At 45.2% G+C, this 27,385-nt stretch overlaps 3 protein-coding genes across 5 annotated transcripts in view; 1 reads left to right on the top strand and 2 right to left on the bottom strand.

The window, feature by feature from the left end:
• Positions 1 to 4,251, bottom strand: part of SLC38A6 (solute carrier family 38 member 6) — a 65,637-nt gene extending 61,386 nt beyond the window's left edge. For 2 of the 3 annotated variants that reach the window (XM_062181301.1, XM_062181302.1), the window contains exons 1-3: positions 4,020 to 4,251; positions 2,940 to 3,070; positions 1,315 to 1,388 (exon numbers count right to left, since the gene is read on the bottom strand). In XM_062181301.1, coding sequence (XP_062037285.1) covers positions 1,315 to 1,388; positions 2,940 to 3,070; positions 4,020 to 4,127 — 313 coding nt within the window. In that variant the 5' untranslated portion in view covers positions 4,128 to 4,251. Of the gene's footprint in view, positions 1 to 1,314; positions 1,389 to 2,939; positions 3,071 to 4,019 lie in introns of those variants that run through there. The other variant, XM_062181303.1, reaches the window with a different exon arrangement.
• A 52-nt stretch (positions 4,252 to 4,303) lies between these two features.
• Positions 4,304 to 12,009, top strand: TRMT5 (tRNA methyltransferase 5). Its single transcript, XM_062181300.1, has 5 exons — positions 4,304 to 4,386; positions 5,617 to 6,272; positions 8,943 to 9,067; positions 10,359 to 11,010; positions 11,389 to 12,009. Exons 1-5 carry the CDS (start codon positions 4,382 to 4,384, stop codon positions 11,475 to 11,477), a joined length of 1,527 nt encoding a protein of 508 aa, XP_062037284.1. The 5' UTR covers positions 4,304 to 4,381; the 3' UTR covers positions 11,478 to 12,009.
• Positions 12,010 to 19,001: 6,992 nt separating this feature from the next.
• MNAT1 (MNAT1 component of CDK activating kinase) overlaps positions 19,002 to 27,385 on the bottom strand; it is a 231,626-nt gene continuing 223,242 nt past the window's right edge. The window contains exon 8 of the mRNA XM_062181264.1: positions 19,002 to 19,444. Coding sequence (XP_062037248.1) covers positions 19,324 to 19,444 — 121 coding nt within the window. The 3' untranslated portion in view covers positions 19,002 to 19,323. The remainder of the gene's footprint in view (positions 19,445 to 27,385) is intronic.

Below are 27,385 nucleotides of genomic sequence, written 5' to 3'. Positions count from 1 at the left end.
AGATTTTTGGAATTAGAATCCCTGAGGCTAAGAAATCTGTGTTTACAAAAAGTTCTGCAGGTGTTTCTGATACATAGACATTTCTTAGGAAAACAAACTAGAGTAGCGGTTTTAGAACTATGTTCTTTCTGAAGGGTCTTAAAATCCTTGAGAAATAACTTTGGGCTTCTGACACCTGTTTCAGCCCAGAATAATACCATTTAAAAAAAAAATGTTTTATCAACTTTGTGTATCTATTCTGCTTCTTAAAGTCTGAAAACCTCAAGACCAAAGTGAATTCTCCCATCCAGGAATGGATTTTGGTATCAAAACTGACCTAATCCAAGAGAAAGGGGCCAGACAGATGAAGACCAGGACTGATGGACACAGAATATTCAATAAGGCCAAAGAAAAACTTTACAAATATGGTTCTATAATTCCAATATTTTTATATTTGCCACAGCTTAAGACTTAATTCAATACATGATTGAAGTGCAAAATAAAGTACCAAAGTGAAAAAACACAGAGCGGTGGGCTTTGATCTTCTGGCTGAGCACCAGTTGGGATGCCCCCAACCCATTATCAAAGTGCAGGGGTTTGAGTCCCTACGGGCCTGCTCATTCGTTTGTGGCTAACGAGAACCCGTGGGGGCGGCAGGTGACGACTGCATTCCCACCTCTGCTCTGGGCTTGGGCCTGGCCTACCCTGTCCTGCCGGCCTTTAGGAAGTGAACCAGCGAATGAGAGCTCTGTCTCTCTTCCTGTCTTTCTGCCTTTCTAATAAAAATTTGTGAAAGACACATATCTATTACATGTACATACTTTGTTACTTAGGAAAAACTATCTTATTATAGACTTAGAAGTAAGAAATACAAAGCGTATGGAAACAAATGCAACACTCTGTGACCCCGTCTCGTACAATCCTAATTCTGCTGCCCCCACCTGGGTGTAGCCACAGGAAGGGGGTGCGGGGGAGGCCGTGGTGCATCTGTGAAGCTGTCTTCTTGAGGAGATGATCAGCCCAGGAGAAACAGGATTCTACGCTTCCCCAGGAGTGTAAAGTCTGGCAGCTGCTAGGTGCCTGCCTGATGCGCGCAAACCCAGGAAGCTCTGTTGAGCGCTGTGAAGGGAGGCAGGGAAGCCTCCAGTTTCTCCTCCCATCCCGTCCTGGATTCTCTTCCAGGGGACTGAGTCTACACAGGCCTTCTCAGGCTCCACTTCAACCACCCACCTAATGATAATGGAGCCTCAGGGAAGGCAGAGTCGAGACACGCAGTCCCCTAGCAAACACACTCCAGGGGCTGCTTCATCAGACAGGTGCGACACTTTCACTCACCTGTATGGATACACATGCTGAGCAGGAGGTGCACGGAGTAAGAAGCCAGGACAGCGACCACCAGCAGCAGGAAACTGAGGTTCGAAAGAACAGAGAATCAATCTCTCCCCCAAAAGTTTTTCTTTTAATGGTTTCTCATTACAAAAACAAATTTCCTCACACTCAAACATTAACAGGGACTGTCTCTGATTTAAGAATACACGGCCGCCGCCGTGGCTCACTAGGCTAATCCTCCGCCTTGCGGCACCAGCACACCAGGTTCTAGTCCCGGTCGGGGCGCCGGATTCTGTCCTGGTTGCCCCTCTTCCAGGCCAGTTCTCCGCTGTGGCCAGGGAGTGCAGTGGAGGATGGCTCAAGTGCTTGGGCCCTGCACCCACATGGGAGACCAGGAGAAGCACCTGGCTCCTGCCATCGGATCAGTGCGGTACGCCGGCCGCAGCATGCCTACCATGGCGGCCATTGGAGGGTGAACCAATGGCAAAGGAAGACCTTTCTCTCTGTCTCTCTCTCTGTGTCCACTCCGTCTGTCAAAAAAAAAAAATACACTTTTCTATATTTACCAAATTTTATTTAAATGAGAAAGGACTCCTCACTATCCACTCTGCCTGTCAAAAAAAAAAAAAAAAGAAAGGACTCCTTTCAACATCAAAAAGAAACTGTAAAGAAACAAACTTCATTTAAAATAAAAATGTCCTCATTTTGCACTGTTGCTGATTGCTGGTTCAGTCACTCTACAATCTACAATTTTAGCCATTCTATACTTTTTTAAAAAAGATTTATTTATTTATTTGAAAGTCAGAGCTACAGAGAGAGAGAGAAGGAGAGGTCTTCCATCTGCTGGTTCACTCCACAGATGGCCACAACGGCTGGAGCTGCGCCCATCAGAACCCAGAAGCCAGCAGCTTCCTGCAGGTCTCACATGGGTTTAAGGGCCCAAGGACCTGGGCCATCTTCCACTGCTTTCCCAGGCCATAGCAGAGAGCTGGATCGGAAGTGGAGCAGCCGGGACTCGAACCACCGCTCATATGGGATGCTGGCACTGCAGGTGGTGGCTTAAACCACTGTGCCACAACGCAGGCCCCAAGCTCACACTTTTAAAAATGAGCCACACATTTGGATATTAAAAAACACAAACTAGCATCTATCTCTAGAAGCTATGGATTAGCGAGTAGCAAGAAAAACACTAAAACCCCAGAAATAATTTAACTAGAGTTAGGATAATAGCAGCTTGCGGAAGCTACCTCTTTGCTTCTCAGTGTACTATAAAAATAAAGAAAACAAAGGTTGAGGACCAGCTCTGTAGCATAGTAAGTTAAGCCTCCATTGGCAGTGCTGGGGCTGGCTGGAGTCCCGGCTGCTCCACTTCCCATCCAGCTCTCTGCTAATACTCCTGGGAAAGCAGTAGAAGATGGCTTAACAGCTTGAGCCCCTGCATTCACATGGGAGATCCAAAAGAAGCTCCTGGCTCCGGATGGGCCCAGCTCTGGCCATTGCGGCCAACTGGGGAGTGAACCTCCCTCTCTGTGTCTCTCCCTGTCTCCATTTGTAACTCTGCCTCTCAAATAAATAAATATTTAAAAGGAAACAAAGGTGATGGTAAGATATGAAAAAACAAAACGACGCACCTAAATCCAAGGATACCGGTGTTGGCCATAACATAAGCTAAGCCGAGAATGCCACTTCCCATGATGGCGTTCATCAAGTTAAACACTGAGAAGCCAAAGGAAACACCAGGGGCTCGCGGTCGATGCAGTTCCTGTAAGACACAAACAGCGGGGCAAGGCTGGGATGGCGACGTGCAGGTCTCAGCTTCCCGGCTTTGTGGGGCGCACCAGCTGCTAGGTCTCCTCTCCTTCCTTCCCGGCTCCAGGAATCTGCAGTTCCCGGGGAAACCATCTCCATCAGCACAGAGGCCAGGCCGGCTTCCGGAAAAGCCACGGTGGACCTGCGGCTGCAAGCGAAGCAGACCAGGTCGTAGGACTGGGGGAGGGCGCCCGGTGGGGGCAGGGCAGGGATGTGGCCTCAGCTCATGTGATTCCCGAAGAGTCTGAGTCAGCGTGGCTCTGCTGCCTTCAACTGTTGCTTCCCAAATCCCAGGTCTGCAAAAAAAAACTACTCTCTCTGCGCAAACTGCACGAACTCAGAGCGCTGGCCAGGAACGGTCAAGGAATACCTGGCCGTGAGAATCTATAGTAACTAGCAGGGTATCCCCGAAAACCGCCTCCCGCCAAACAGCAGCCGGTGCGAAGTCCTGGAGGTCGTTACAGTCCAGGAGCTGGAGTTCGAAGGCGGAGTGCGCACTGCTCCGTCTGCAGGGTCGGGGAAGGGGCTGGGGCCACCCGCACCCCTTCGCGGCGGAGCATCTCCGCAGTAACCAGCCCCTGGGTGACTAGGTCGCGACAAGGAAAACCTTGTGACTCTTGCAAAGCCCTCGCAAGGCGGGTGGAGGAGGCTGCGAGGCCGACAAAGGCGCTGAGGAGCGGCAGGAGGCAGCGGGAACCCCGGGGACCCCCGCGTCCGCTCGGCTGCGTCGCTGCCCCCTCGAGCCTGTCCCTTCCCGGCAGCTTTCCCGGGGCACGTCTGTCCCCCGAGCCAGCACCCTCAGAGCTCGGCCGACGGCCGGACCCCCGCCCCCGGGGCCGAGGCTCGCACCTGCAGGGAGCCCGGCGGCCGGCGGCGCCGCGGCCCGAGCGGCGTCCACTTACGTTGCTTAGCAACGGGCTCGCCTCTTCCGCCGCCGCTGCCTCTTCAGGCTGCCGGGCAGAGACGGACCAGCCCCGCTCCGCGTTGATGCTGCCCCGGCTCGCCTCCATGCCGCCGTCGGGCCGACTACCAACTCCATCTGCGAGCCACTGCCCCTGGCCGACGCGCACGTCGCCGCTCAGCCAGAGGCGGAGCCATGCGCCCGGCCCTTCCGGGTGTCCGTACCTCAGCCGGGCAGTGAAGACCGGAGGGAGGCGGCGGGATCTGATGACGCCTGCCGCCGTCCCCGGCGACCAGTGATGATGTCATCAGGGCCAGCCCCGCCCCCCGCCCCTCGCGACCCATTTCCGAGCGGCGCTGGAGCATGAGGTGAGGGGGCTGGTGGCGGAGCCCGCAGCGGGGCGGGGGCGGCAGCCGTGCCCCGGGCGGTTCAAAGGGGTTGGTGGCCCGGGGGCGGCCACCCGCGAATTAGGGCCGAATGAGAAGGGGTAGTGAGGAGTCGGCTTCGGCCTAAGTCACTTGTCACAGATGGGAACCCGAGACCTGAAGTTTCTTTGCTTTATTTATTTATTTATTTGAAAGGCAGAGTTACAGACAGACGGGGGAGAGAGAGAGAGAAAGGTCTTCCATCCCCTGGTTCACTCCCCAGTGGCTGGGCCCTGGCCAATGCCAGGAGCCAGGAGCCTCCTCCAGGCCGCCCACGTGGGTGCAGGGGCCCAAGCACTCTGGCCATCTTCCACTGCCTTCCCAGGCGCGTTAGCAGGGAGCTGGATTGGAAGTGGAGCAGGTGGGACTCGAACCAGTGCCCACGTGGGCTGCCTGCCCTGCAGGCTGGAGTTTGGCTGCACCACAGCGCCAGCCCCCAGACCTGAGTTTTAATCCTGCTGCTTATCAGCAATGAGACTTTGAGTTTTTATTATTATTATTTTTTTTAAGATTTGTCTTCGCTCCGTGGTTCACTCGCCAAATAGCGGCATAAGCTGTCTGGGCCAGGCCAAAGCCAGGAGCCTGCACCTCCGTCCTGGTGTGGCGCCTGGGTGGCAGGAGCCCAGGTGCTGGGCCATCACCCGTTGCCCTCCCAGGCGCATTGGCAGGGAGCTGGATGGGATGCAGCTGTCCCCTGCACCACTAAGGAGCCCCTAATTTATCTACTTCTGAGCATTTGTTTATGATTTATAAAATGACGAGGTGATACCTACATTCTGCCCAAGGCTAATGAAGTGTTCACAACATGTGACACAATAAGCACCTGGACGAGTGTCCTAGTAGATTGCCACTGGTGTCTTCATATGCTGCGACCCCTGCATTAGGAGATGGCCCCTTGGGCTGCAGTTACAGCCCTCCGATTCCAGATGTATCGTGTAGAGGTCCATGGAGCAGAGCGGGGCTGATGTCCCCAGGCCCTGTCTGGGTTGAAGATGCCAGTTTATTGTGTGCCATAAAGAATTCACCCTTTCCTGCAAAGACGCTAGGAAGACACTGCTCCATATCAGCACTCAGCAGGCTGTTTCCAACACAAGTTAGGTTCTTATTCTCAAAAGCCATTGTGTGTGTGTGTGTGTGTGTATCTTTTAATTAACGCTTTTTTTTTTTTTAAAGGGTCTTTTTGAGGCGGTTTGGATTCCCGGGGAGACTTCTCAAAGCAGAAAGCCGTAAGCTAACTGGATCCGAATCGCTGGGTTGGCTTGCTGGGACCTCATGGCCACAGCAGCTTAGAGAAGCGCCTGGCATTGTCTTGTCCGATCAGAGACAACGGTTCTCCACCATGCCAGAGATGGAGACAACCGAGAAAGACTCCGAATTGTTTGCTCCACCGCCGGAGGTTCGAGGAATGACAAACCTTGACAGGTCCGCCTTTAAAAAGACAGTCGCTGTACCGGTGCTTAAGGTGAAGAAAGAAATAGTCAACAGATTGATGAGAGCGCTGAAGAGGGTCGCACTGCAGCGGCCGGGCGTCAAGCGGGTGATCGAGGACCCAGCAGATGGAGAGAGTAGGTTAGTCATGCTGGATCCTCGCAAGGTGCTTGGCCGCGACTCCTTTGAGAAGGCAGAACTCAGTGTTTTGAAGCAGCTAAACGTCGATCCTCAGATAGCGGAGTATAATTTGGAACTCACTTACGAAAACTTTAAGTCGGAAGAAATCTTGAGAGCCGTGCTTCCCGAGGGTCAGGATGTGACTTCGGGCTTTAGCAGAGTGGGACACATCGCCCACCTGAACCTCCGCGACCATCAGCTGCCCTTCAAGCATTTAATCGGTAGGTGTGTTTCAGTGATAATTCACGTACTGGGATGCTGTTAGCAAATTCCGATTTTAGTTCTTAGGATTATTTTTTTTTAAAGATTTGTTTATTTATTTATTTGAAAGTCAGAGTTACACAGAGAGAGGAGAGGCAGAGAGAGAGAGAGAGAGAGAGAGGCCTTCCATCCGCTGGTTCACTCCCCAGATGGCTGCAACAGCTTGAGCTGTGTCAATCCGAAGCCAGGAGCCAGGAGCTAGGAGCTTCTTCTGGGTCTCCCACATGGGTGCAGGGGCCCAAGGACTTGGGCCATCTTGCACTGCTTTCCCAGGCCATAGCAGAGAGTTGGATCGGAAGTGGAGCAGCTGGGTCTCAAACCCACACCCATATGGGATGCTGGTGCTTCAGGCCAGGGCGTTAACTCGCTGTGCCACAGTGTCGGCCCCAGGATTAATTTTTAAGTGCCATACGGCAGAAGTAGGACATTTTATCATTGTCATTTTAAACTAGATCTTGAGTTCAGGCCCTCTTTGAACATTTTGGAATTCCTCTCCAGACATAAGCCTACATTAAACTTGAATCGTTGGCTTTGGCAGCTACAGTGAACAGAGGCCTGGATACCCAAGACTGAATAGGCCCTCAAGATTATGTTTAGTGGCCGGCGCCGCGGCTCGCGCCGGCACCCTGGGTTCTAGTCCTGGTCGGGGCGCCGGATTCTGTCCCGGTTGCCCCTCTTCCAGTCCAGCTCTCTGCTGTGGCCCGGGAGTGCAGTGGAGGATGGCCCAAGTGCTTGGGCCCTGCACCCCATGGGAGACCAGGAGAAGCACCTGGCTTCTGCCTTGGGAACAGCGTGGTGCGCGCCGGCCACAGCGCACCAGCTGCAGTGGCCATTGGAGGGTGAACCAACGGCAAAGGAAGACCTTTCTCTCTGTCTCTCTCTCACTGTCCACTCTGCCTGTCAAAAAAAAAAAAAAAAAAAAAGATTATGTTTAGTACTGGGTTTTTTAAAAATTTCTTTTTATTTATTTGAGAGACACACACAGAGAGTAACACGTGAGCGCATTGGCTCCTGTCTGCTGGTTTGCTCCCCAGATGGACTCAGACCCCAGCTGGGGCAAAGCGGGGAGCCACGTAACTTAATCCAAGGCTCTCACGTGGGTAGCAGGCGCTCGATTACTTAAGCCATCATCACTGCCTCCCAGGGTCTCCTGGAATCAAACCCACATGGTGTGATGTGAGTGTCTCAACCGCTAGGCCACACTGTCAGTTGGTGTGCGTTTCAGTAAGAAGTACCATGCTGTTTATACTTCATTCAGCCAACTGATGAAGCCTCTTGTATATCTCAGGTACCATACTGTGTTTTTTAGTGCTCCTTGGTCTTTTAGAAACGATCTTACGTGTATCCAATTACATATCCCAGGTTTAAACCTGAGGCCTTTATTTAAGAAAGTAGAAGACTTAAAAAAAAAAAAAAAAACTTAATGTATTGAAGTGAAATCGATATCCTGTGATTTGATGGTCGTTTATAACCCTTGTCTATATTCCTGCTGAACAGGAAGATGCTTGTCCAAGTCTTTATTTAGAGGAGCATTAAGCCTATGATTATAAAGTAAATTTAAAATATGTTATTGCAAAACATTTTAAAAAGCAAGGAGGAAGTAGGAAAATACAGTGAAAAAAGAAAAAGAAGAATCAAAAGTCTTACCAAAAAACAGACTTTGATTAAAGGGCATCAGTATGCCATTTCTGATGTATTTTGTTTTCTTTGTAGCTTTTCTGCTCTGATAAATATTTGCCATAAAGACCAATTTAAGTAAACGAACATTTAGGTAAGACTCTCAGGAACCTGCGTGTCTCCTATGGAGACATTGTTTGGCTGGCATGTGTTTCCACATGGAGACATTCATTTCAAACCCACAGTAAAACAAACATTGGCTTTGCGGCCGGTGGGGACAGGCGGGTGTTTTTGCCAGTGCTTTCTGAGACCATTTGTTGTCAGGGGCTTGCGCTCTCTTCTTTCCATTCTTTCCAAATTCCCTAATGTCTTCCTTTTTGCTTCCTTGTCATATTGCTACACTTGAGAAGATTTAGTAAAAATATGGAAAGGCAGTTCAAATTTTTTTTCTTTGGAGACAGGTGTCGTGGTGCAGTAGTTAAAAGCACCGCTTGAGATGCCAGTGTCCCCTGTCGGAATCCTGGCTCCTCCACTTCTCCTGCAGCTTCCTACTAGTGCGCACCTACCTTGGGAGGCAGCAGACGATGGCTCGAGTGCCGTGAGCCTCTGCTACCCATGTGGGAGACTGGGATGGAGCCTGGGCTCCTTCCTGGCTTCAGCCTGACCCAGTCCTTGCTTGTGGGTATCTGGGAGGTGAACCAGCAGATGGAAGGTCTCTCTTCCTCTTGCTCCCTCTGTTTTTCAAATAAAATGAAAATAAATATTTAAAAACTTTTTTTTCTTTAAAAAAAGGTACCCACACATTTCTGTGTGTGTATTGGAGACTGCCAGGCATGAACTGTAGTAGTATGTTGAATTTTAAAAGTTGTGTGCTATATTGTACACAGTAGATGCAGTTTTTTATCTATAATCCAAAAAGAAATACAATTCATTTGTTTCGTATTTGCAGTTCTAGCTTTTATTTTACAACCTATTTTAAGTATTTATTATGAAATTTTTATCTTTTCCTTTAGGTCAAGTTATGATTGACAAAAATCCAGGAATCACTTCAGCAGTAAATAAAATCAATAATATTGACAATACATACAGAAATTTCCAAATGGAAGTGCTATCAGGAGAGGAGAACATGATCACCAAGGTACAGAATATTTTATTATCTCCTGGTAAGGTATATGTCAAGATTAATGTTTAGGAACAGAATGGATGACACAGATTAAAAATACTTGCTTAACACTGTGGATTGATAAAAATTGAGCACTTCTATATACTGATGATGGGATAACATTAACAGATAAAGCCTTTTCAGAACTGGTTAAATTCTGGCATAGTGATACAATGGAATAGCCCATCATTAAATTTTTTTGGCTCCATATTTATTAAAATAAATTGCCTCATGACAGGTTAAGTGACCAAAAAACAAGTTGTAAAACAGTCTTATAAAACAGTTATACCTGGGAAGACTTTTGGTTGGCAGAAACATGTCCAACTCTGGAACCTTAATAATGGGCAGAAGCATTTATGTGATTGGGAGGGGGATGAAGCATATACGAATTTGGAATTCAGGCCTCGTTTTAAAAAAGTTAGAAAGAAGATAGAATTTGGGGACTTTCAGACCTTTGATTCTTTGTAACATGTGGGGCTTCAGATGATTCCATGACTATAACTTGTTTTGTTTTCTATGTTCTAAGAAGTCTGTGATAGACCCAAAAGAAATGCTGTATAAAGTCTGAGTTTGGCTTAAGATTTAGCTTCCTTGTATATATTTCATTTATCCATAAAAACTCAAATTTGGGAAAGGAAAGAAAACATAGGAATGATTCATTCTAAACACTGGCTCTAATTTATAGACATGAAATTTGCAAAAGGTCTAAGTAATTATCTAAAAACACAGTAAAATTCCTCAAAATTCAGTGACACATCTCTTCTGCCTCCTTTTTATTATCTGAAAACCAGAGAAAGGAAGCTTGTTTGTTGTGTGTGTGTACCATCTGCGACTTAGCTACATGCCCTGAAGTTAAGTGTGGTGGGGTTCAAATTACAGGTTTTTCCCTGCCCATCTGGTGACATAAGAAAGTATAATTAGCCAGTCAATTGGCCTTTCTGAAAAATTCCTCAAGTGATTTGAGAACTGCTTTACGGCCCTTTAAGACTGAGATGAAGAGCTATGTAGCTTTGAAGAAATGACTTTTCTCCTAAAAAAAAAATTTAATGCAAGATATGAATTAACCCTAGGAATAGCATAAACATCAGGATTCAATTAAGATGCTTTTAAGTGCACTTTGATTTGCCCTTATAATGGTGAATGTGATTGTGGTGTGTGCGTGTGCGTGTGTGTGTGTGTGCTCACATGTGCACACGTACACTTACTCAGTGGCGGCAGCTGAAATTTAGGACCGAAAAGGACACCAAAAGCCTTATGCCTCTTTCAGGTTCGAGAAAACAACTACACCTACGAATTTGATTTTTCAAAAGTCTACTGGAATCCTCGGCTCTCCACGGAGCACAGCCGCATCACAGAGCTCCTCCACCCCGGGGACGTCCTGTTTGATGTTTTTGCTGGTGTTGGGCCCTTCGCCATTCCAGTGGCAAAGAAAAACTGCACCGTGTTTGCCAATGATCTCAATCCTGAATCCCACAAATGGCTGTTGCACAACTGTAAATTGAATAAAGTGGACCAAAAGGTGAAAGTCTTCCACATGGATGGCAAAGACTTCCTCCAGGGACCGGTCAGAGCAGAGTTAATGCAGCAGCTGGAGCCGTCCGCAGAGAGAAAACACGCCGTGCACATTGTCATGAATTTGCCGGCCAAGGCTATCGAGTTCCTCAGTGCCTTCCGGCTGCTTCTAGACGGGCAGCCGTGCAGCAGCGAGCTCCTTCCCATAGTGCACTGTTACAGCTTCTCCAAAGATGCGCGTCCCGCAGAGGATGTGCGGCGACGGGCCGCCGCTGCGCTGGGCACCTCCCTGGAAGCGTCCAGTTCAGTGCACCTGGTGAGAAACGTGGCCCCGAACAAGGAGATGCTCTGCATCAGCTTCCGGCTTCCCGGGGCCGTGCTCTACAGGAACTGGGCCGGAAATCCAGGTGGGTGATGGCAGGCAGCTGAGACGTAAACTGTAAGAGCTTTCAAGTGGCTTTCCTTGGGCGGAGGGGGGTGGAGGGTGGGAGGGGCAGGAGATACATATAATTAAATTTGGAAACACGGAGAATAAACTAATTCCAGTTATTTTGGTTCAAGACCCCTTGCCGTTCAGTTGTGACTAGCTTCTTCCTGTTTTACACATTGTAATACGTTAACTTTATTCTAATAAAATGCTATTTGACTAAAATACTAGATCCATAAGAATGTTAATTCACATCTAAGTTGGCCAGATAAAGACTCTTAAAAATGCCTATATTATTTGTTATTCAAAAATATTTTCAGCTGTTACGTAGCTAAACTGTTTTCTGGATTTGTTACAGAGAATCACGCCGACCCACCTGTTAAGCGGCGGAGGACAGATGAAGCTTTTCCAGAAGAAAAAGCACCGCTGTCTCCAGCACTTAGCTAGAAACGCTGTGTCCGTCTCAGACTCTTACACAGTCACGTTTGATTTGTGGGATTTCATAAAATAGTCACTTATTTTACTATTGAACCCTTCTATGTTGTCCTATCTTATAAACAAGATTATCAAATTAAAAGTTAACCAAGTCTGTGAAATCTAATGTCTAGATTATAATGCATAATTATAATTTCATGAGCTATATTATCATTTTTATTAAGTAATTATATGTAATTATTTTTCAGTCTTTGGGGAAATTATTTTGAAGGTTGGATAGTCACAGGCTAACTCAGAACACACTGATATGACTTTCTTGGTTATCTTTAGTTGAAGAGTGTAGCTAAATTGTATATAACTTTTCTACCACCTGTTAACTCTCAGTGTGAAAGTAATAAAAAATGAAATTACCGTTTTTATTGGATAGGAGGTAGGGAAACTACCTCTGGCAGCCCATCTCTGGGCTATCCCCTGTGTTTGCGTTGCTTGTGATCTGAGAATATTCTTATAATTTTTAAATGGTTGAAAAAGATTCAAAAGAATCCCGTTTTGTGACATGTTAAAATGATAACAATATTCAAGTTCCTGCGCCCATAAATCAGGTTTTATTGGAAGCTGCGATGCCCCTGGGTTCACATCTGCCTCATGACAGGCAGCATGTGGAGTGGCTGCAGCCACCCTAGGTGTGACCCGGCACACAGCAGGTCACTGGCACGGTGGTGACTCGGCAGCTTCTTGAGGGCTGTGTATAAAGCCAAGCTAGCTACACGGGTTAGTTTTCCTATCACCGGTACATCCCCATCGTGGCTCAACAAGAAGAGTGGGTTTTGAATCTTGTGTTTTAAAGGCACAGTGGGGTGTGAATCCTTTAGATACTGAATTAGATGACAAACATCTGTAACGGGGCTAAAAGAACACACTATACATTGGCCTTGATGGACAAAACACACCAGTGTGTCCAGCTCACAGGCGAGCAGCTGCAGGAAAATCAGAGACGCCACAGTGGAGCTATCACAGCAGCATTTTTTCATAAAATGAAAAGTGAAAAGGGGGCTGCAGCCAAGGTCAGTCTCCAGGTGACTAACCTGTTAGCCCGGCAAGGAAAGCCACGTACTGATGAGTTCATTGTGCTTCAGTGCCGCGACTGAAGAAGGAAGGGTGTGAAAAACTTATTGAAGACTACTGGCCCTTCGGCAAGAACAGGTGCTCAAAGAATTCGGGACGCTGGACGCAACATCAGTAGTCAGTAATCACAATGATGCTGCGTAATTCTTTGATTCTCAGTCAGTTGGCAGATACCAGCACTGCGCCACTCTTAGTCACTAATGAGCTTGCAGGAAGCGCTCCCCTCATGACTCTTCTGCATGGGCAACTGGGAATGAGTATTTTTCAAGGAAGTTTGAGAAAGCACTACTTCTGTACAACGGAACGTGGAATCTCTCAGCTACACTTTGTGGTGTGAGAACTGTGTGCAGCAGGGAAGGTGCGGTAGAGTGGGTGCCCTCCACCCGCACCAGGCTGCCAGGCTCCGCCCTCCACCCGCACCAGGCTGCCAGGCTCCCCTGCCTGTCCAGCTTCCTGTGAATGTGCGTGGGCAGCTGCAGCTGACCACCCGCGTTCCTACCACACAAGTGAGAAACCCAAATGGAGTTTGTCGGCTGCTCAGGCCCAGCCATTGCCAGCATTTGCAGAGTGAACCCGTGGAAGATCGTCTTTCCCTGTCCTGTCACTCTGCCCTGCAAAGAAAGAAATCTTAAAAACAAAAAAGCATAGTTGGGCCTTTTTACAACACTTGTGAAAATGTCAGGAGTTTAAAGTCTATGGTTATTTACTGTCCTCCGCAAAATACACTTGAATTTGACATGTGTTACTGAACCAGGAGTGCTCGTGGTAAACTTAATTTGCTTTTAAGATTTTAAGCCTCCTCAATTCCTTGAAATGTGTCAGAAAGCAGAATCTCCTGATTTGGCATGTGTAAGTTTGATTTTAACTTTTTAAACTGGAGCCAAGACTGAAATATTTCTTCACAAGAAAACCCAACCTTAAACACTATTCTGGAACACTGAATGGTTTTGGAAATTACGTGATGATATTTGTCAAAGAATTCAACATCAGACTCCCAGGCAAAACAACGTTAGTGTGAAACACACTGTGATAGGTAAAGTCATTTCAACAATGACACTTGGATCACAATATCCTCTACATTTCCCATGCCACCAAAAGTTATGAAAAATTAGATTTCCATTCTCTCACAAGCAAGCAGTGAATATTTTTTGTGAGCCCAGCATTTTTTGGGACCTTGGATCAAGTATAGGAAATTTTTTTTTTTTTTTTGACAGAGTTAGACAGAAAGGTCTCCCTTTTTCCGTTGGCTCACCCCCCCAAGTGACTGCCAGGGCCGGCGCGCTGTGCCAATCCGAAGCCAGGAGCTAGGTGCTTCCTCCTGGTCTCCCATGCGGGTGCAGGGACCAAGGACCTGGGTCATCCTCCACTGCCTTCCCGGGCCACAGCAGAGAGCTGGACTGAAAGAGGAGCAACCGGGACAGAATCCGGTGCCCCGACCGGGACTAGAACCCGGAGTGCCGGCACCACAGGCGGAGGATTAGCCTAGTGAGCCACAGCACCAGCCAAGTATAGGAAATTTTTTTTTTTTTTTTTTGACAGAGTTAGAGACAGACAGAAAGGTCTTCCTTTTTCCGTTGGTTCACCCCACCAAGTGATTGCTATGGCCGGCGCTGCGACAATCCGAAGCCAGGAGCTAGCTGCTTCCTCCTGGTCTCCCATGCGGGTGCTTGGACCAAGGACCTGGGTCATCCTCCATTGCCTTCCCGGGCCACAGCAGAGAACTGAACTGAAAGAGGAGCAATCAGGACTAGAACCCGGGGTGCCGGCACCGCAGGCGGAGGATTAGTTTAGTGAGCCACAGCACCAGCCAAGTATAGAAAATTTCAAGCATAAGAAATTTCCCTCTTCAAAATCTCTTAATGTAACTGAGCAGCTTGCACCAAATATTCAACCGGAAATGACTAGTGTGCCAGACAATGACGTGCTAAGAGGCAAATATTAAAATGAATTGGACATTTACAAATGCTTCCCAAATGATGAAAATGCTCATTTAATACATCTCAGATGCTTCTGGATTGAAACTATTATTTGAGTACCTAGCTGTGTGGAAAGACATTTTAAGTTGAAATATGTAAAATCTCATTACAGATAACCATTAACATAATTTATAATTCATTTTTAAAAAATATTTGGAGAGAGAGAGGTCTTCCATCTGCTGGTTCACTCACCAGATAACTGCAATGGCCAGAGCTGTGCCAATCCAAAACCAGGAGCCGGGAGCTTCTTCCAGGTCACCCACACGGGTACAGGGGCCCAAGCACTTGGGCCATCCTCTACTGCCTTCTCTGACCATAGCAGAGAGCTGGCTCAGAAGTGGAGCAGCTGGGACCCATATGGGAAAAAAGCTGCACTGAGGTGGCAGCTTTACCTGCTGTGCCACAGTGCTGGCCCCTAATTTATAATTCATTTTGATGATAGGGAACACTTATTTAGCTAGCTAAAGTTTTTTTTTTTTTTTTTAATGTATTTATTTGAAAGGCAGAGCATCAGAGAGAGGCAGATCTTCCATCCACTGGCTCACTCCCCAAATGCACACAAAAGCCAGGATTGGGCCAAGCTGAAGCCAGGAGTCACAAACTCCATCATGGGTAGCAGTGGCCTAAACACCTGGCCATCTGTGGCTGCCTTCCCAGGCATGTTAGCAGGAAGGTGGACTGGAATCAGAGCCAGAGCAGCCAAAGCTGGGAGTGGCACTCTGACAGAGGATGCTGGCATTGCAAGAGTGGCTTGACCCACTGTGTCACAATGCTGCCACCCCCATTCAAGGCAATGCTATCCTCTCCTTAAAATTGTATTTTATTAAATTTACTGAATTTTATAAAAAAAAATTACAGCAACTTGTTTTATCTCATGTAAGGACCCACATAATTTCCTTGATTTTGCCTCTTAGCCTATGGAGCCTAAAATATTTACTATCTGGCTCCAAGGAAAAGTGTGAGGACCCCTGATCCAGATCATTCATGACAACCTCAAATACCTTTAATGTAAATGACTGAAGACAATAAACAGTAACAAGTGTAGAGAAGTAATGAACTGGAGTTCTCATCCTTCATCTAAAGGTGTTTATATTCAAATCGTTCTGAAACTCAAGTACTGTACACGGATGTGTCCGGTTATAACGTATGTGGACAAACGATCTTCACACACTCTTGCCTCTGTGTAGGCACCCCTTAGGCAAAATATGCAATATATAATTGTAAAATAGAATGCTCAAATGCTTCTATTAACTTTTTAACCTCCTCCTCACTTTTCCTTCAGGGTGAATGAATCAGTAAGTGAAGTGTGATTACTTCATTTTTTTTTTTTTTTTGACAGGCAGAGTGGACAGAGAGAGAGAGAGAGAGAGAGAGAAAGGTCTTCCTTTTTGCCGTTGGTTCACCCTCCAATGGCCGCCACGGTTGGCCCGATGCGGCCTGTGCACCGCGCCGATCCGATGGTAGGAGCCAGGTGCTTCTCCCCGTCTCCCATGGGGTGCAGGGCCCAAGCACTTGGGCCATCCTCCACTGCACTCCCTGGCCACAGCAGAGAGCTGGCCTGGAAGAGGGGCAACCGGGACAGGATCGGTTCCCCAACCGGGACTAGAACCCGGTGTGCCGGCGCTGCTAGGCGGAGGATTAGCCTAGTGAGCCGCGGCGCCGGCCTGATTACTTCATTTTTTAAAAATCTATGCTCACCCTAAACTTTTAGATGAGATCCCTAGTAAATGAACACTTAATGAATTCACTAGGAAATGGCAGCCAGAAACCTCACTGAGGGCCTAAAGACAGCTTCTAAGAGAAACGAAGATGAAATACTGAGTTAAAGGAATACTAGTAATGTCTGCTTAAAAGAGTGTAGTTCTTAGTCAAATAATTTTCTAACAGTGAATTTCTCAACTTTTCTCAGGACATCGACAAGATCACTTAGTTGATGTCATTTTTGTCCCCTGAAAGATTTAGGTACTTGATCTGTAGAACTTCCTGGAAGTCTTAGGAAGTTTGATTCCCCAGACCTGGTTTTAGCACAGCTGTTGTTTGTAGGTTTGGCAGTTTGACAGTCGTCTCTACGGCATGAGCTCTGGAGCCTGACCACTTGGATTCGAGTCCCAGCACGCTATTTTTAAGTTGTACTGACTCTTGGCAAGTTACTTAACTTTTACTTCCCCATCTATTAAAATGGGGAAAATAATAGTAGCACTATTACCCAAGTTAGATAATAGAGCTTGAAGCACAAGGCCAGGCTCACAGGCAGCACAGTAATTGTTAACTAGTATTTCTGTGCCAGTGCTGTAAAATGTTAGACAGTTCATGTAGATGAGGAACTTGTACAGTCTTTGTTTCTTTATTTTTTATTTTATTTATTTATTTTTTTTTACAGGCAGAGTGGACAGTGAGAGACAGAGAGAAAGGTCTTCCTTTGCCGTTGGTTCACCCTCCAATGGCCGCTGCGACCGGCGCACCGCACTGATCCGAAGCCAGGAGCCAGGTGCTTCTCCTGGTCTCCCATGGGGTGCAGGGCCCAAGGACTTGGGCCATCCTCCACTGCACTCCCTGGCCACAGCAGAGAGCTGGCCTGGAAGAGGGGCAACCAGGACAGAATCGGTGCCCCAACCGGGATTAGAACCTGGTGTGCCGGCGCCGCAAGGCGGAGGATTAGCCTAGTGAGCCGCGGCGCCGGCCCAGTCTTTGTTTCTAAGCAAGGAAGTTCCTGGGAGGGTAGAGGATAGCACAATTCAGAATATTCTTGTTTGGTGAATTCAGTGAATTGACATCGTAACGGTTAGCTTTCCACCATTCCTTTTGATGTAATAGGGGTCATTTAACTTTTTTTTTTTTAAGAGATTGATTTATTTGAAAGGCAGAGAGAGAGAGAGAGAGAGAAAGAACAAGATTTTCCATCTGCTGGTTCGCTTCCAAAATGGCTGCAACAGCCAGAGCCAGGCTGATCCAAAAATGTGTGGAGGAGCCTACACACATGGGCCATTTTCTGTTGTTTTCCCAGGCCCACCAGCAGGGATGCTGGGTCAGAAGTGGAGCAGCCAGGACTTGAACCAGCACCCTTATGGGATGCTGGTGCCACAGGTGGCTGCTTTATCCACCATACTACAGTGCCAGCGGTCAGTTAACTTCCAAATTTGGCCTATTGAGCAAATTGTGCCATATACAATTTAAAGCCTTTGGAATTTATTTGCCAAACTAGGTATATGCAGTTTCCATGACAGGTAGGCTGGAAAACTTTGAAATGTTTTATTAATTAGTTCATTCTCTCTAAATACATTGTACAAGGTGTTAAGAACAAACTGTTTCCTGGCTCAGCCCTGGCCATTGTGACTATCTGGGGAGTGGACCAGGGGATGGAAGACTCTGTCTCTCCTTCTTTCTCCATAACTCTTTCATATAATAATCTTTAAAAGACAAAAACTAATCCTCAACTGGAGAATGCCTAATACAAGGTATATGAGAGTATAGCTAGAACTGGACTTGGATTTAAAACAGACAGACAAGTGGTCTAATTCTGCCTTTTTTAGAAATGTGTATACATGATCTTGGCCTGCTCAATCATTTGATGTCTCAATCATTTGATAAATGAGAAAACTTGTATGTTCTGTAAAGATGAAGATGGACTCTGAAATTAATACCTGCTTACTAAAATAAGGTGGAGTTGTTACATGTGGCTATTCCACTTTAATGTAACCACACGTCTTATTTCATCTAGCCTTCTACCCATAAAACTAACATCTGTTGTAAAGGAGATCTGATAGGAAATCCCTTAATTTCCTCGAGAAACTATGTCCCACACCCCGTGGTCTATCTAGTAGACTGAAAAGGCTGGGATACTGCAAATATCCACCCTATCCCACATCCAAGCCCTTGGCGAAACCCTGGGTATAATAAAAGCCTTTGAAGTTTCCACAGAAAACTACATCAGAGTCTACATTTCACACACAGGGAAATTTCACTTAAAATGTACCTTTTTCCAGTCCAATGTTTCATCATAAAATGCACTCACACTGGAGGTGAAAGGTGCCATTTAAGTATTAAGTTTTATTAACTTACTTCTTTGAATCTGTCATTAAAGCAGGTTAATGCAGTGTTCTGGTCTACCCTGAATGTGCCTCACAGCTGGGACCCATAACACCTTGATCAAGGCTGGCCTCCTTTCCACTGGTCAAACAAGCATTAAGTCCTTAATACGGAGGGAGTGACATTATCACCAGTCGGGCTTTACTTGCCACAACCTGCTGGCAGAAGGAAATATATCCACTTGTCTGGCCCAGTATTGAGAAGACATTAGAAAAAAAGAAAGATTTTATGAGAAGAATAATAGACTTGGATATTAACACTAAATGTTGTAATCAAAATGGCATTTTAAAATGTGTTCAAGTAAAACACTATAATAAGAGAAAAACCACAAAACTTATATAAAGTCTAGCTTTATTTTTAAAAAGATTTTACAAGTCTGTCAACCTCAAACATACACAGGTGAATTATTTACTCCTCTTTTCCATCAGATGAATCTTGCTGCATAGCAATCACCCTCAGAAAAATAGGAGTAAAAGAGAAATCTTCCCACAAATATGCAAGCCTGTATTTCCCAGCTGGTTCTGCGATTCTCTTTATCAATAGTTTACCACAGCTGCTGGTGAGGGTGCTCTTGTGCAGCTGCATGTGGCATAGTTTTACACGTCTGCTTTACTCTGCTAGCTCCCTGGTTCAGCTCCAAGGTCCAAAGCTTAGAAATGGAGAAATCCAGGTTAACTGGGCTGCCAGAAAAGCCCGCTGAATGCATCCTGTAGGGCTCTGTGACAAGCAAGGGACGAAGTATAGCCGCCAGCGAGGTCTTGTGGAGAGGCAGCTCGGACGTGGGTTAAATACCTAGAAGAAAACAAAAGGCGGGGCGTGATGCAGATGCACACAGAGACTGCTAACATTCTTTAAAGGCAACAGTAAAACGGAGTCCAATTTTAAAAGAATTCTAAAACCAAATGTCTAGGCTTTCATAAATGGATTATTACCTCTCGGAAGGAAGTGTGCCAACTGTACATGGAGTGCCCAAGCAAGTACTCAATTACAACGGAAATTACAGCTCTGTCAGAGTTTCAGAAACAAAGCTTGCAATTAAAATGCTCACTGTGCCACACTTTTCAGGACTGATTTGTTTTGTTGGCTGTTGTTTGAGCAACTAACTAATGCTCTCCTTCCTGGCCTACTCTTACATACACAATACTGTGCCACAACACTATTGCATTACCATAGTTTACATAAATGTTTTAAAGCAAACTCTTAAATAATATAAATGGCGGAGAGGATACTAGTTACTTCAAGATTATTTCAATATTCCAAAAATACACTGTCTGCTTCCTTGCAGGGAAGGAAACTTGGAAAATTACATGTCCAAGAAATCTTTGAGACTGGGCACAGGTTCAAAATAATGTCTCAAATAGTAAATACAGGAAAGTCCTGAACTGATCGTAAAACACAGTGTAATGGGCACAATTTTTCTTTGAATTCAGACTTTTGAGCAATTAAAACTTTCTATATTGACAAAACGGGCTAAAAAAAAAAAAATAGGATAAACCTGGCCAATGAGGGGCAGATTCTTAGCATGACTGCCAACAGGCCAGAAAACAAATATTCCCAGCTTTGTTTCAATGCCTGGTGTAGAAAACCACATTGTTTCTTCAGTCTGAGGAAGTCAAGGAGCTTCACCCACCTTACAATTACAGGTATAGCAAATGAATAAATCAGGTACCAGAACATTTTAATAAGCTGGAAACTTTTCCACTCATTCATTCAAACTTCCTGTGTGTCAAGATCTTAATGCATGAACAACTTAGTCTTTCTAACATAATAAGTCTGTTTTTCATTTGTATCCATGTTTAATAAGCTTCTGTGATTAAAAAATATGTGGCAACACAAGAGACCAAATAGAAAAAGTGGTCAAAGTAAGATACAGGCTAAGCTCCTGGAACTGCCTATAATTTATGCACCTTGCCACAAATCAAGGTGCTAATTCAGTTCTTGGCTTCTCTGCCAAGGGTGAAAAGGGGAGAGTGGAAGGAGGAAGAGAATTAATATTCCCTGAGAAACAATCTAAAACTTTCTTGGTAGTATATTTATAGTATACTTCTACATGCATCTCTGAAACCCATACACTTATTTATAAATTATATAAAGTATTAACATACCACATTATATACATAATATAGTAGAGTATGCATGTTATAAATATATATAAATAGAACATTTAAAAGATGAGATGATAATATTTAAAGGTTTAATTCTCCTCATAGCCCATCTTATACACCCTTGCAGGTGCATGCCATTGGTTAGTGGTCACTGTCAAGCACTTGATAGAACCTTGGCTCCCAGAGGACTTAAATAAACAAAGATTCAACAAACCTACCCCACAGCCAGGGTTATCTGCTTATAAGCTTCCAGGACACAATAATATGTCAACTGTTAGCACTCTGATGCACGAGCAATGAGGTAAGTGTTAAGTCACCTCAGCAAGTCTAGAAATCAACCTGGCTTCACTAGGAAAGCAACATTACCGTACAAATAATATGTGAGTGGCATTTTTACAGGGTACTTGGAAATGAATGTTCCATTCCTGATGCAAGTTTTCAACTAATGTTTAGCTCCACACCAGATGATGTGATATCACCCTCTTTTCTTTCCTCAGACCCTCAAAAGAGAGGCACAGTCTCCGCTCCAATGTTGCTCACTTGTGGCCAAGTTCAAGCACCACAATAGAATGTTTGGCAACCTCAAGAAGCCAACTGTCATAAATGAGAATTGGTTTTCATAGCTGTAATACAAACCACTGTGCAACTAACTGTTTTGATTCATCACTTTTTGGTACAGCTTGCTTCTGGGAAAGTTGAGTCATACCATCTCTGGCTTGGCAACTTGAGCATAAACTTGCAATGTGCATACAGCTTTTTATATGTTCTCCTGAGAAACCTGAAACAGCTGCACTGCTGGCAGGAAAACACAGGACCACCAGTAAAATATCCCAAACAGTTGCATCTTTTAATTTATGACTGTGCACTGCTTCCATAAAGAATATATAAAACAGTTCAGCTTTTATAGGCAAAATGTAATAAACAGTCATACTCATTGATGCCATAAATGTGTAAAAAAGGTTTATCTAAAATGATTAATTAGTGTTTGAAAATAGTATTTCTTGAACACAGTCATAATCCAAAGCAGTGAGCAAATATTTTTAATTTGAGCTATTAATGTTAAGTTGTACGATTCTCACTGCCAAAGTCAAGTCAATTAAATTTTCTTTGCAGAGCATTGAAGAAAGTCCACTTCCCTTCCAGGATCACTGACATCAAACCTGTCTGTAAGTGTGACTGTCGAAGAGTCCTGCTTATTTACACTGCTGGTTTTGATCTCTAGGGCTGCACAGAACCGGTACTGTTAACTATGTCAAAGTATTTTCACCATGGCAACCTATAGTAATTCCAATTTTAAAAAACAAGACATAGCTCATTCTTGTAATTCAGTTGTGGGTTTTTATTTCCTAGGTATCTTAACTCAGTGTTTTTAAACCTCTTAATGACTGTGGTATGCCGAAGTATTTCAAAAGTTCTGCCACACTGAAACCACACAATGAGAATTTAGTGTTTTCCCGACTTTTTCACCTTAATCCACATCTGTGTTGTTTTAATTCTTTCATGACCGTTACAAGTACATCACTGAATAGGATTCCTGGGGTTTCTGGCAGAGGTCAGTATCATTTCATGTACACCTTTATGCAACAGAATAAGGAAGAAAAGTCTTAGCCAAATTTATTTCTAAAAGTCAAGCTCAGTTGGGTTTTGGAGCCGGAGGTAATTGCTCTATTTAGCCAATCCCAGGACACTGTTTCTGTTTTTCAAGGGTTTATTTTAAATATGTGTAAATCTTATAAGCAGAAAGGAGGAAAGAAAAAAAGAGGTTTGCTTATTTTGGTACCTATACTTTATTTTTACTAAAAGCAGACTAAACTAAGAGATTTTTTAAAAAATCATACCTTTATTTTCTTAATAAGACCAAAAAAGGGTATGTTTTCAAAAGCATGTCTAAGATAATTCTTGGACAAAGGACATCTTATACCCTAATTTATGCTCTGTCTGAAGTTGCCTGCCTGTGCCACTACCCATCAAAATGCCTTTCAAACAGATTGGGAGAGGGGAAGAAAAAGGAGCGGCGCTCCCGTGCGGGGAGGAAGGAGGACCGGGCACCAGAGAAGCACACTGGAAGGTCTGGGCCTGGGCTGACTTCCTCGCCGCGTCTTCTCCTGTTGCACTCCACAGCTTCTGCTCCCAGAGAAGGTGACATAATTTACACTGAGCTTCAGGAAGCTTCTCTCCTCAGTCCTTTAACATGCAGGGGAGTGCCTCTGGGATTACTCCTTTACTGTTTCCCTTCCGTTAAAAGCCCTATAGTGACCATCTGGCTGAAGTCGTGGACTCGGCTCATTTCAGTGCCATTCAACACTGCTTTGAGCTCCCAGGCAGGGGCAGAGGGCAGGGGCTGTCACTCAAGATAAGAGGCAGCACTCTTCCCTTCTGTCGCACAGTTGGTGATGACCCTTGAAAAACGCTGGCTCCACAGGACCAAGAACCATCAGAATTTAAATGGAAATGAAAATATGAATTTCATATTAGTTTTTTCTACCACAAACTACCAGGTCCCATGATGAGTTAAAAACTTGCCTTCATTCAAACTAAGACAGTGAATTCTAGAGACTGTCTTCTTACAAGGTGGCCCACTCATGCCAGCATGTATTAAACAGACCAGTTCCAAACAATATGCATCCCAGACCACAAAATTCAAACCCGTCATTAAGAGAGATCAGACAGCTGATCTCAGCTGTCAAGACCAATAGCTCTTATAAGTTCAGCCAAAGCTATAAAAGATTTAAGGTTAACAACTTAAAGTCTATCTCAGTAAGATTTCAAAACATCAGAGCAATAGTGTGCTCAGACACCTATCACTGAAACAGAAGCATTCTAAACCTAAGGCTAACACTTAGGTACCCTATGCTGATCATAGCATCAGACTAACAGAAAACTGTCTGCAAAGGGGGATGAATCATCATATACTCGAAGATAAATGGGGGACAGCATTACTAGTCACAATTACTATCTATATCTAAAAACACACATACACACACAAACATGCATAGCCTGAGGCTGGTATTATGGTGCAAAGTGTGTTAAGCTGCCACCTGCAACACTGAGTGGTTCGAGTCCCAGCTGATCAACTTCTGAACCAGCTCCCTGCTAATGTGCCTGAGAAAGCAGCAAAAATATGGCCCATGTACTTGGACCCCTGCCACCCACATGGCAGACCTGGATGGAGTTCCATACTCTGCCTGTGGCAGCCATTTGGGGAGTGAAACAGAAGATGAAAGTCTGAGATCTCCCTCCCTCCCTCCTTCCGACTCCCCCTCCCTCCCTTTCTAACTGCCTTTCAAATAAACAAATAAATCTTAAAACATACACATGCGTGCGTGCACACACACATACACAAAGTGTTGTGATACAGTGGGTTAAGCTGCTGCTTGGGTTGTCTGCTTCCCACATTTGAGTGCCATTCTGATTCCTGGCACTCTGCTTCTGATCCAGCTTCTAGCTAATGTGCCTGGGAGGCAGTGGATGATGGCCAAATACTTGGGTTCCTGCCACCCATGTGCACCCATATGGAGTTCAGGCTCCTGCCTGGGCTAGCCTTGGCTGTTGCAGGCACTTGGGGAATGAACTAGTGGATGGAAGAGTCTCTGTCTCTGTCTCTGTCTCTCTCTCTCCTCTTGTTACTCTACCTTTCAAATAAATAGTCTTTTTAAAAAATGTGGCTTTATGAACTCCAAACAAATCCATAACAAACTTCTATAGTTCTACAGCCATGATGTTACTCTGCACTTCAGGATCTAGCCAGCAGATGAGAATACAACTTGAGTACATTAGACTTCAAATTATGCCTGCCTTTTAAACCATCCAAAAACCAAATCTCATGTTTGGAAGTTAAAAGCCACTTGGTATTCAAGTGTGCAGCATGATTTATTATTATTTACATTCAGTAACTAAATATAGACGGCTCAGATAAGCCTTTCTGACATATTACTGAAATAAACTGCAATTTATTGCTATCAAAGAACACACTAAGTATTTTAGAATAGCTCTTACTGAAAGCGAAGGTAATTCGTAGTAAGAGAAACACTGCCTTGTCGTGAGTGTGAACTGCAGGACGCGTAAGATGCAGCTACTTGAGTGTAACATACTCTAGGAGTGACAGTGCTGGTAGTGTTAGATATCTTAGCTGCTAGATCGCTAAGGACAGATCCTGTCTTTATAATACATACAATTAAAGAACATCTCTGGAATCAGATCCCATGAGATCCACTTGGGTGGAGCCATGAACACAAGTAATAAAACAGTAGCCAATAGACCAAATCATTTTTGATAAATAAAAATACTCAAAATCAAAACTGTTTTTACCAACAACAGATTATATATGGCTAATTTCAGTCCTGTAGTCTCCCCTTATCTACAGGGTTTATGTTTCAAGACCCCCAGTGAATGCCTGCCACCACACACAGTACTAAACCCTATATGAATATATACTGGTTTTTTTTTTACATGATAGACACTCATGATACAGTTTAACTTATAAATTAGGCACAGTACAGGGTTAACTAATAAACTAGAACAATTATAATCTATCATAATAAAAGCTATGTGGATGTGGTCTCTCTAAATTTTTGTTTTTGTGACATGTGGGGTTTCTTTATTCTACCCTATGCCTGACTTTTTTAGATGCTTTGTAGCATTGCCACATTGTATCAGAGTTAATCTGTCCTTCCAAGTTTTATGCCCTGATACCTCCTCTTTCCATTTTTATGAATGTAGATTATATTGGGAAGCTTCTAGGTATCCTTTCTTTTTTCTTTTCTTTAAAAGATTTATTTTATTTATTTGACAGGCTGAGTTACAGAAGAGGTAGAGACAGGGAGAGAGGTCTTCCATCTGCTGTTCACTCCCCAGATGGCCGCAACGGCCGGAGCTGTGCCGATCCGAAGCCAGGAACCAGGAGCCTCCTCTGGGTCTCCCACGCGGGTGCAGGGGCCCAAGGACTTGGGCCATCTTCTGCTGCTTTCCCAGGCCATAGCAGACAGCTGGATCGGAAGAGGAGCAGCCAGGACTAGAACCGGCACCCATATGGGATGCCAGCTCTTCAGGCCAGGGCGTTAACCCACTGCACCACAGCACTGGCCCCCTTGGTATCCTTTCTTACTAACTCTTTCAACTCTATTGGAATGCAGTGGCAGCTTCATCGGTAGACGAAGCATCTCTATGGGGATGGCACTGTGCCGTAGTGCATATAGCCATTGCCTGCAATGCCGGCATACCACATGGGCACGGTTCATGTTCTGACTGTTCCACTTCCAATCCAGCTCCCTGCTAACGCGCCTGGGAAGGCAGCGGAAGATGGCCCAAGTGCTTGGGCCCCCACACCATGTGGGGGACTTGGAAGAAGCTCCTGGCTTCAGCCTGGCTCAGCCTGACTACTGTGCAGCCATTTGCGGAGTGAACCAGCAGATGGAAGAACTCTCTCTCTCTGCCTTACAAATGAGTTTAAAAAAAAAAGAAGAAGAAGAAGCTGCCGCTCTAGTAAATCCCCAGTCTAGACCCATTTCTGACTTGTATTTGAAGTAAATGGCTTGTTGTCACGGGATCCCTTGCTGAAACGTCAAATAAGTTCAATGCTTCTTGGTGCACTACATTGCCATCAGTCAAAACATATTTCTATTCATGTCTTCCTCCCACAAATTTAATGCCCTTTCCATCTTAACTAAGCACTTACCACACTGTTGCCATAAACTTTACAGTCTGAGGTATGACAGCAAAACTAGTGTGGATTTTTTTCCTTCTTCACAATTCATGGACAGGAGAGCCATTCTAACTATAGATGTTAGCATACGATTTTTTGTCTTTCTATATTGAAAACTTCCCACAGTTTTACTCAAAGAAAGCACTTTATGGCTTCTCTGTGGCATATCCAAACTATCAGCACCACTACTCTCATACTTTTGAGCCATGATTAAGTAAAATAAGGGTTACTTGTCCAAAGCACTGTAAGACTATGACAGTTGGTCTTATAACCAGGATTGCTACTAAGTGACTTCTTGATGGGTGACATTTGCTGGACAAAGGGCAGATTCATGTCTCAGGCTGGGTACAGTGGCATGTAAGACTGTCACATTACTCAGAACAGTGCATAATTTAAAATGTATGAATTGTTTATTTCTGAAATTTTCCATTTAATATTTTTGGGCCATGGTTGACCTTAGGCAAACAAACTGTGGAACGTAGAACCACAGGTAACAGAGAGCTACTACACTGTTCTTACATGATTAGAGGAGATTGCACTGAAAAAGTGGGATAATTTTTAAAAGATTTATTTATTTGTTTATTTGAAAGGCAGAATGACAGAAAGAGAGGGAAGACAGAGATTTTTTTTTTTTTTTGGACAGGCAGAGTGGACAGAGAGAGAGAGACAGAGAGAAAGGTCTTCCTTTGCCGTTGGTTCACCCTCCAATGGCCACCGCGGCCGGCACACTGCGCTGATCCAAAGGCAGGAGCCAGGTGCTTCTCCTGGTCTCCCATGGGGTGCAGGGCCCAAGGACTTGGGCCATCCTCCACTGCACTCCCGGGCCACAGCAGAGAGCTGGCCTGAAAGAGGGGCAACCGGGACAGAATCCGGCGCCCCAACCGGGACTAGAACCCAGGGTGCCGGCGCCGCAGGCGGAGGATTAGC

This window comes from Lepus europaeus, chromosome 22 (genome assembly GCF_033115175.1).
Source record: "Lepus europaeus isolate LE1 chromosome 22, mLepTim1.pri, whole genome shotgun sequence".
NCBI lineage: Eukaryota > Metazoa > Chordata > Mammalia > Lagomorpha > Leporidae > Lepus > Lepus europaeus.
Note: the sequence above shows the minus strand (reverse complement) of the source record. Positions and strands in the feature narration are given on the sequence as shown.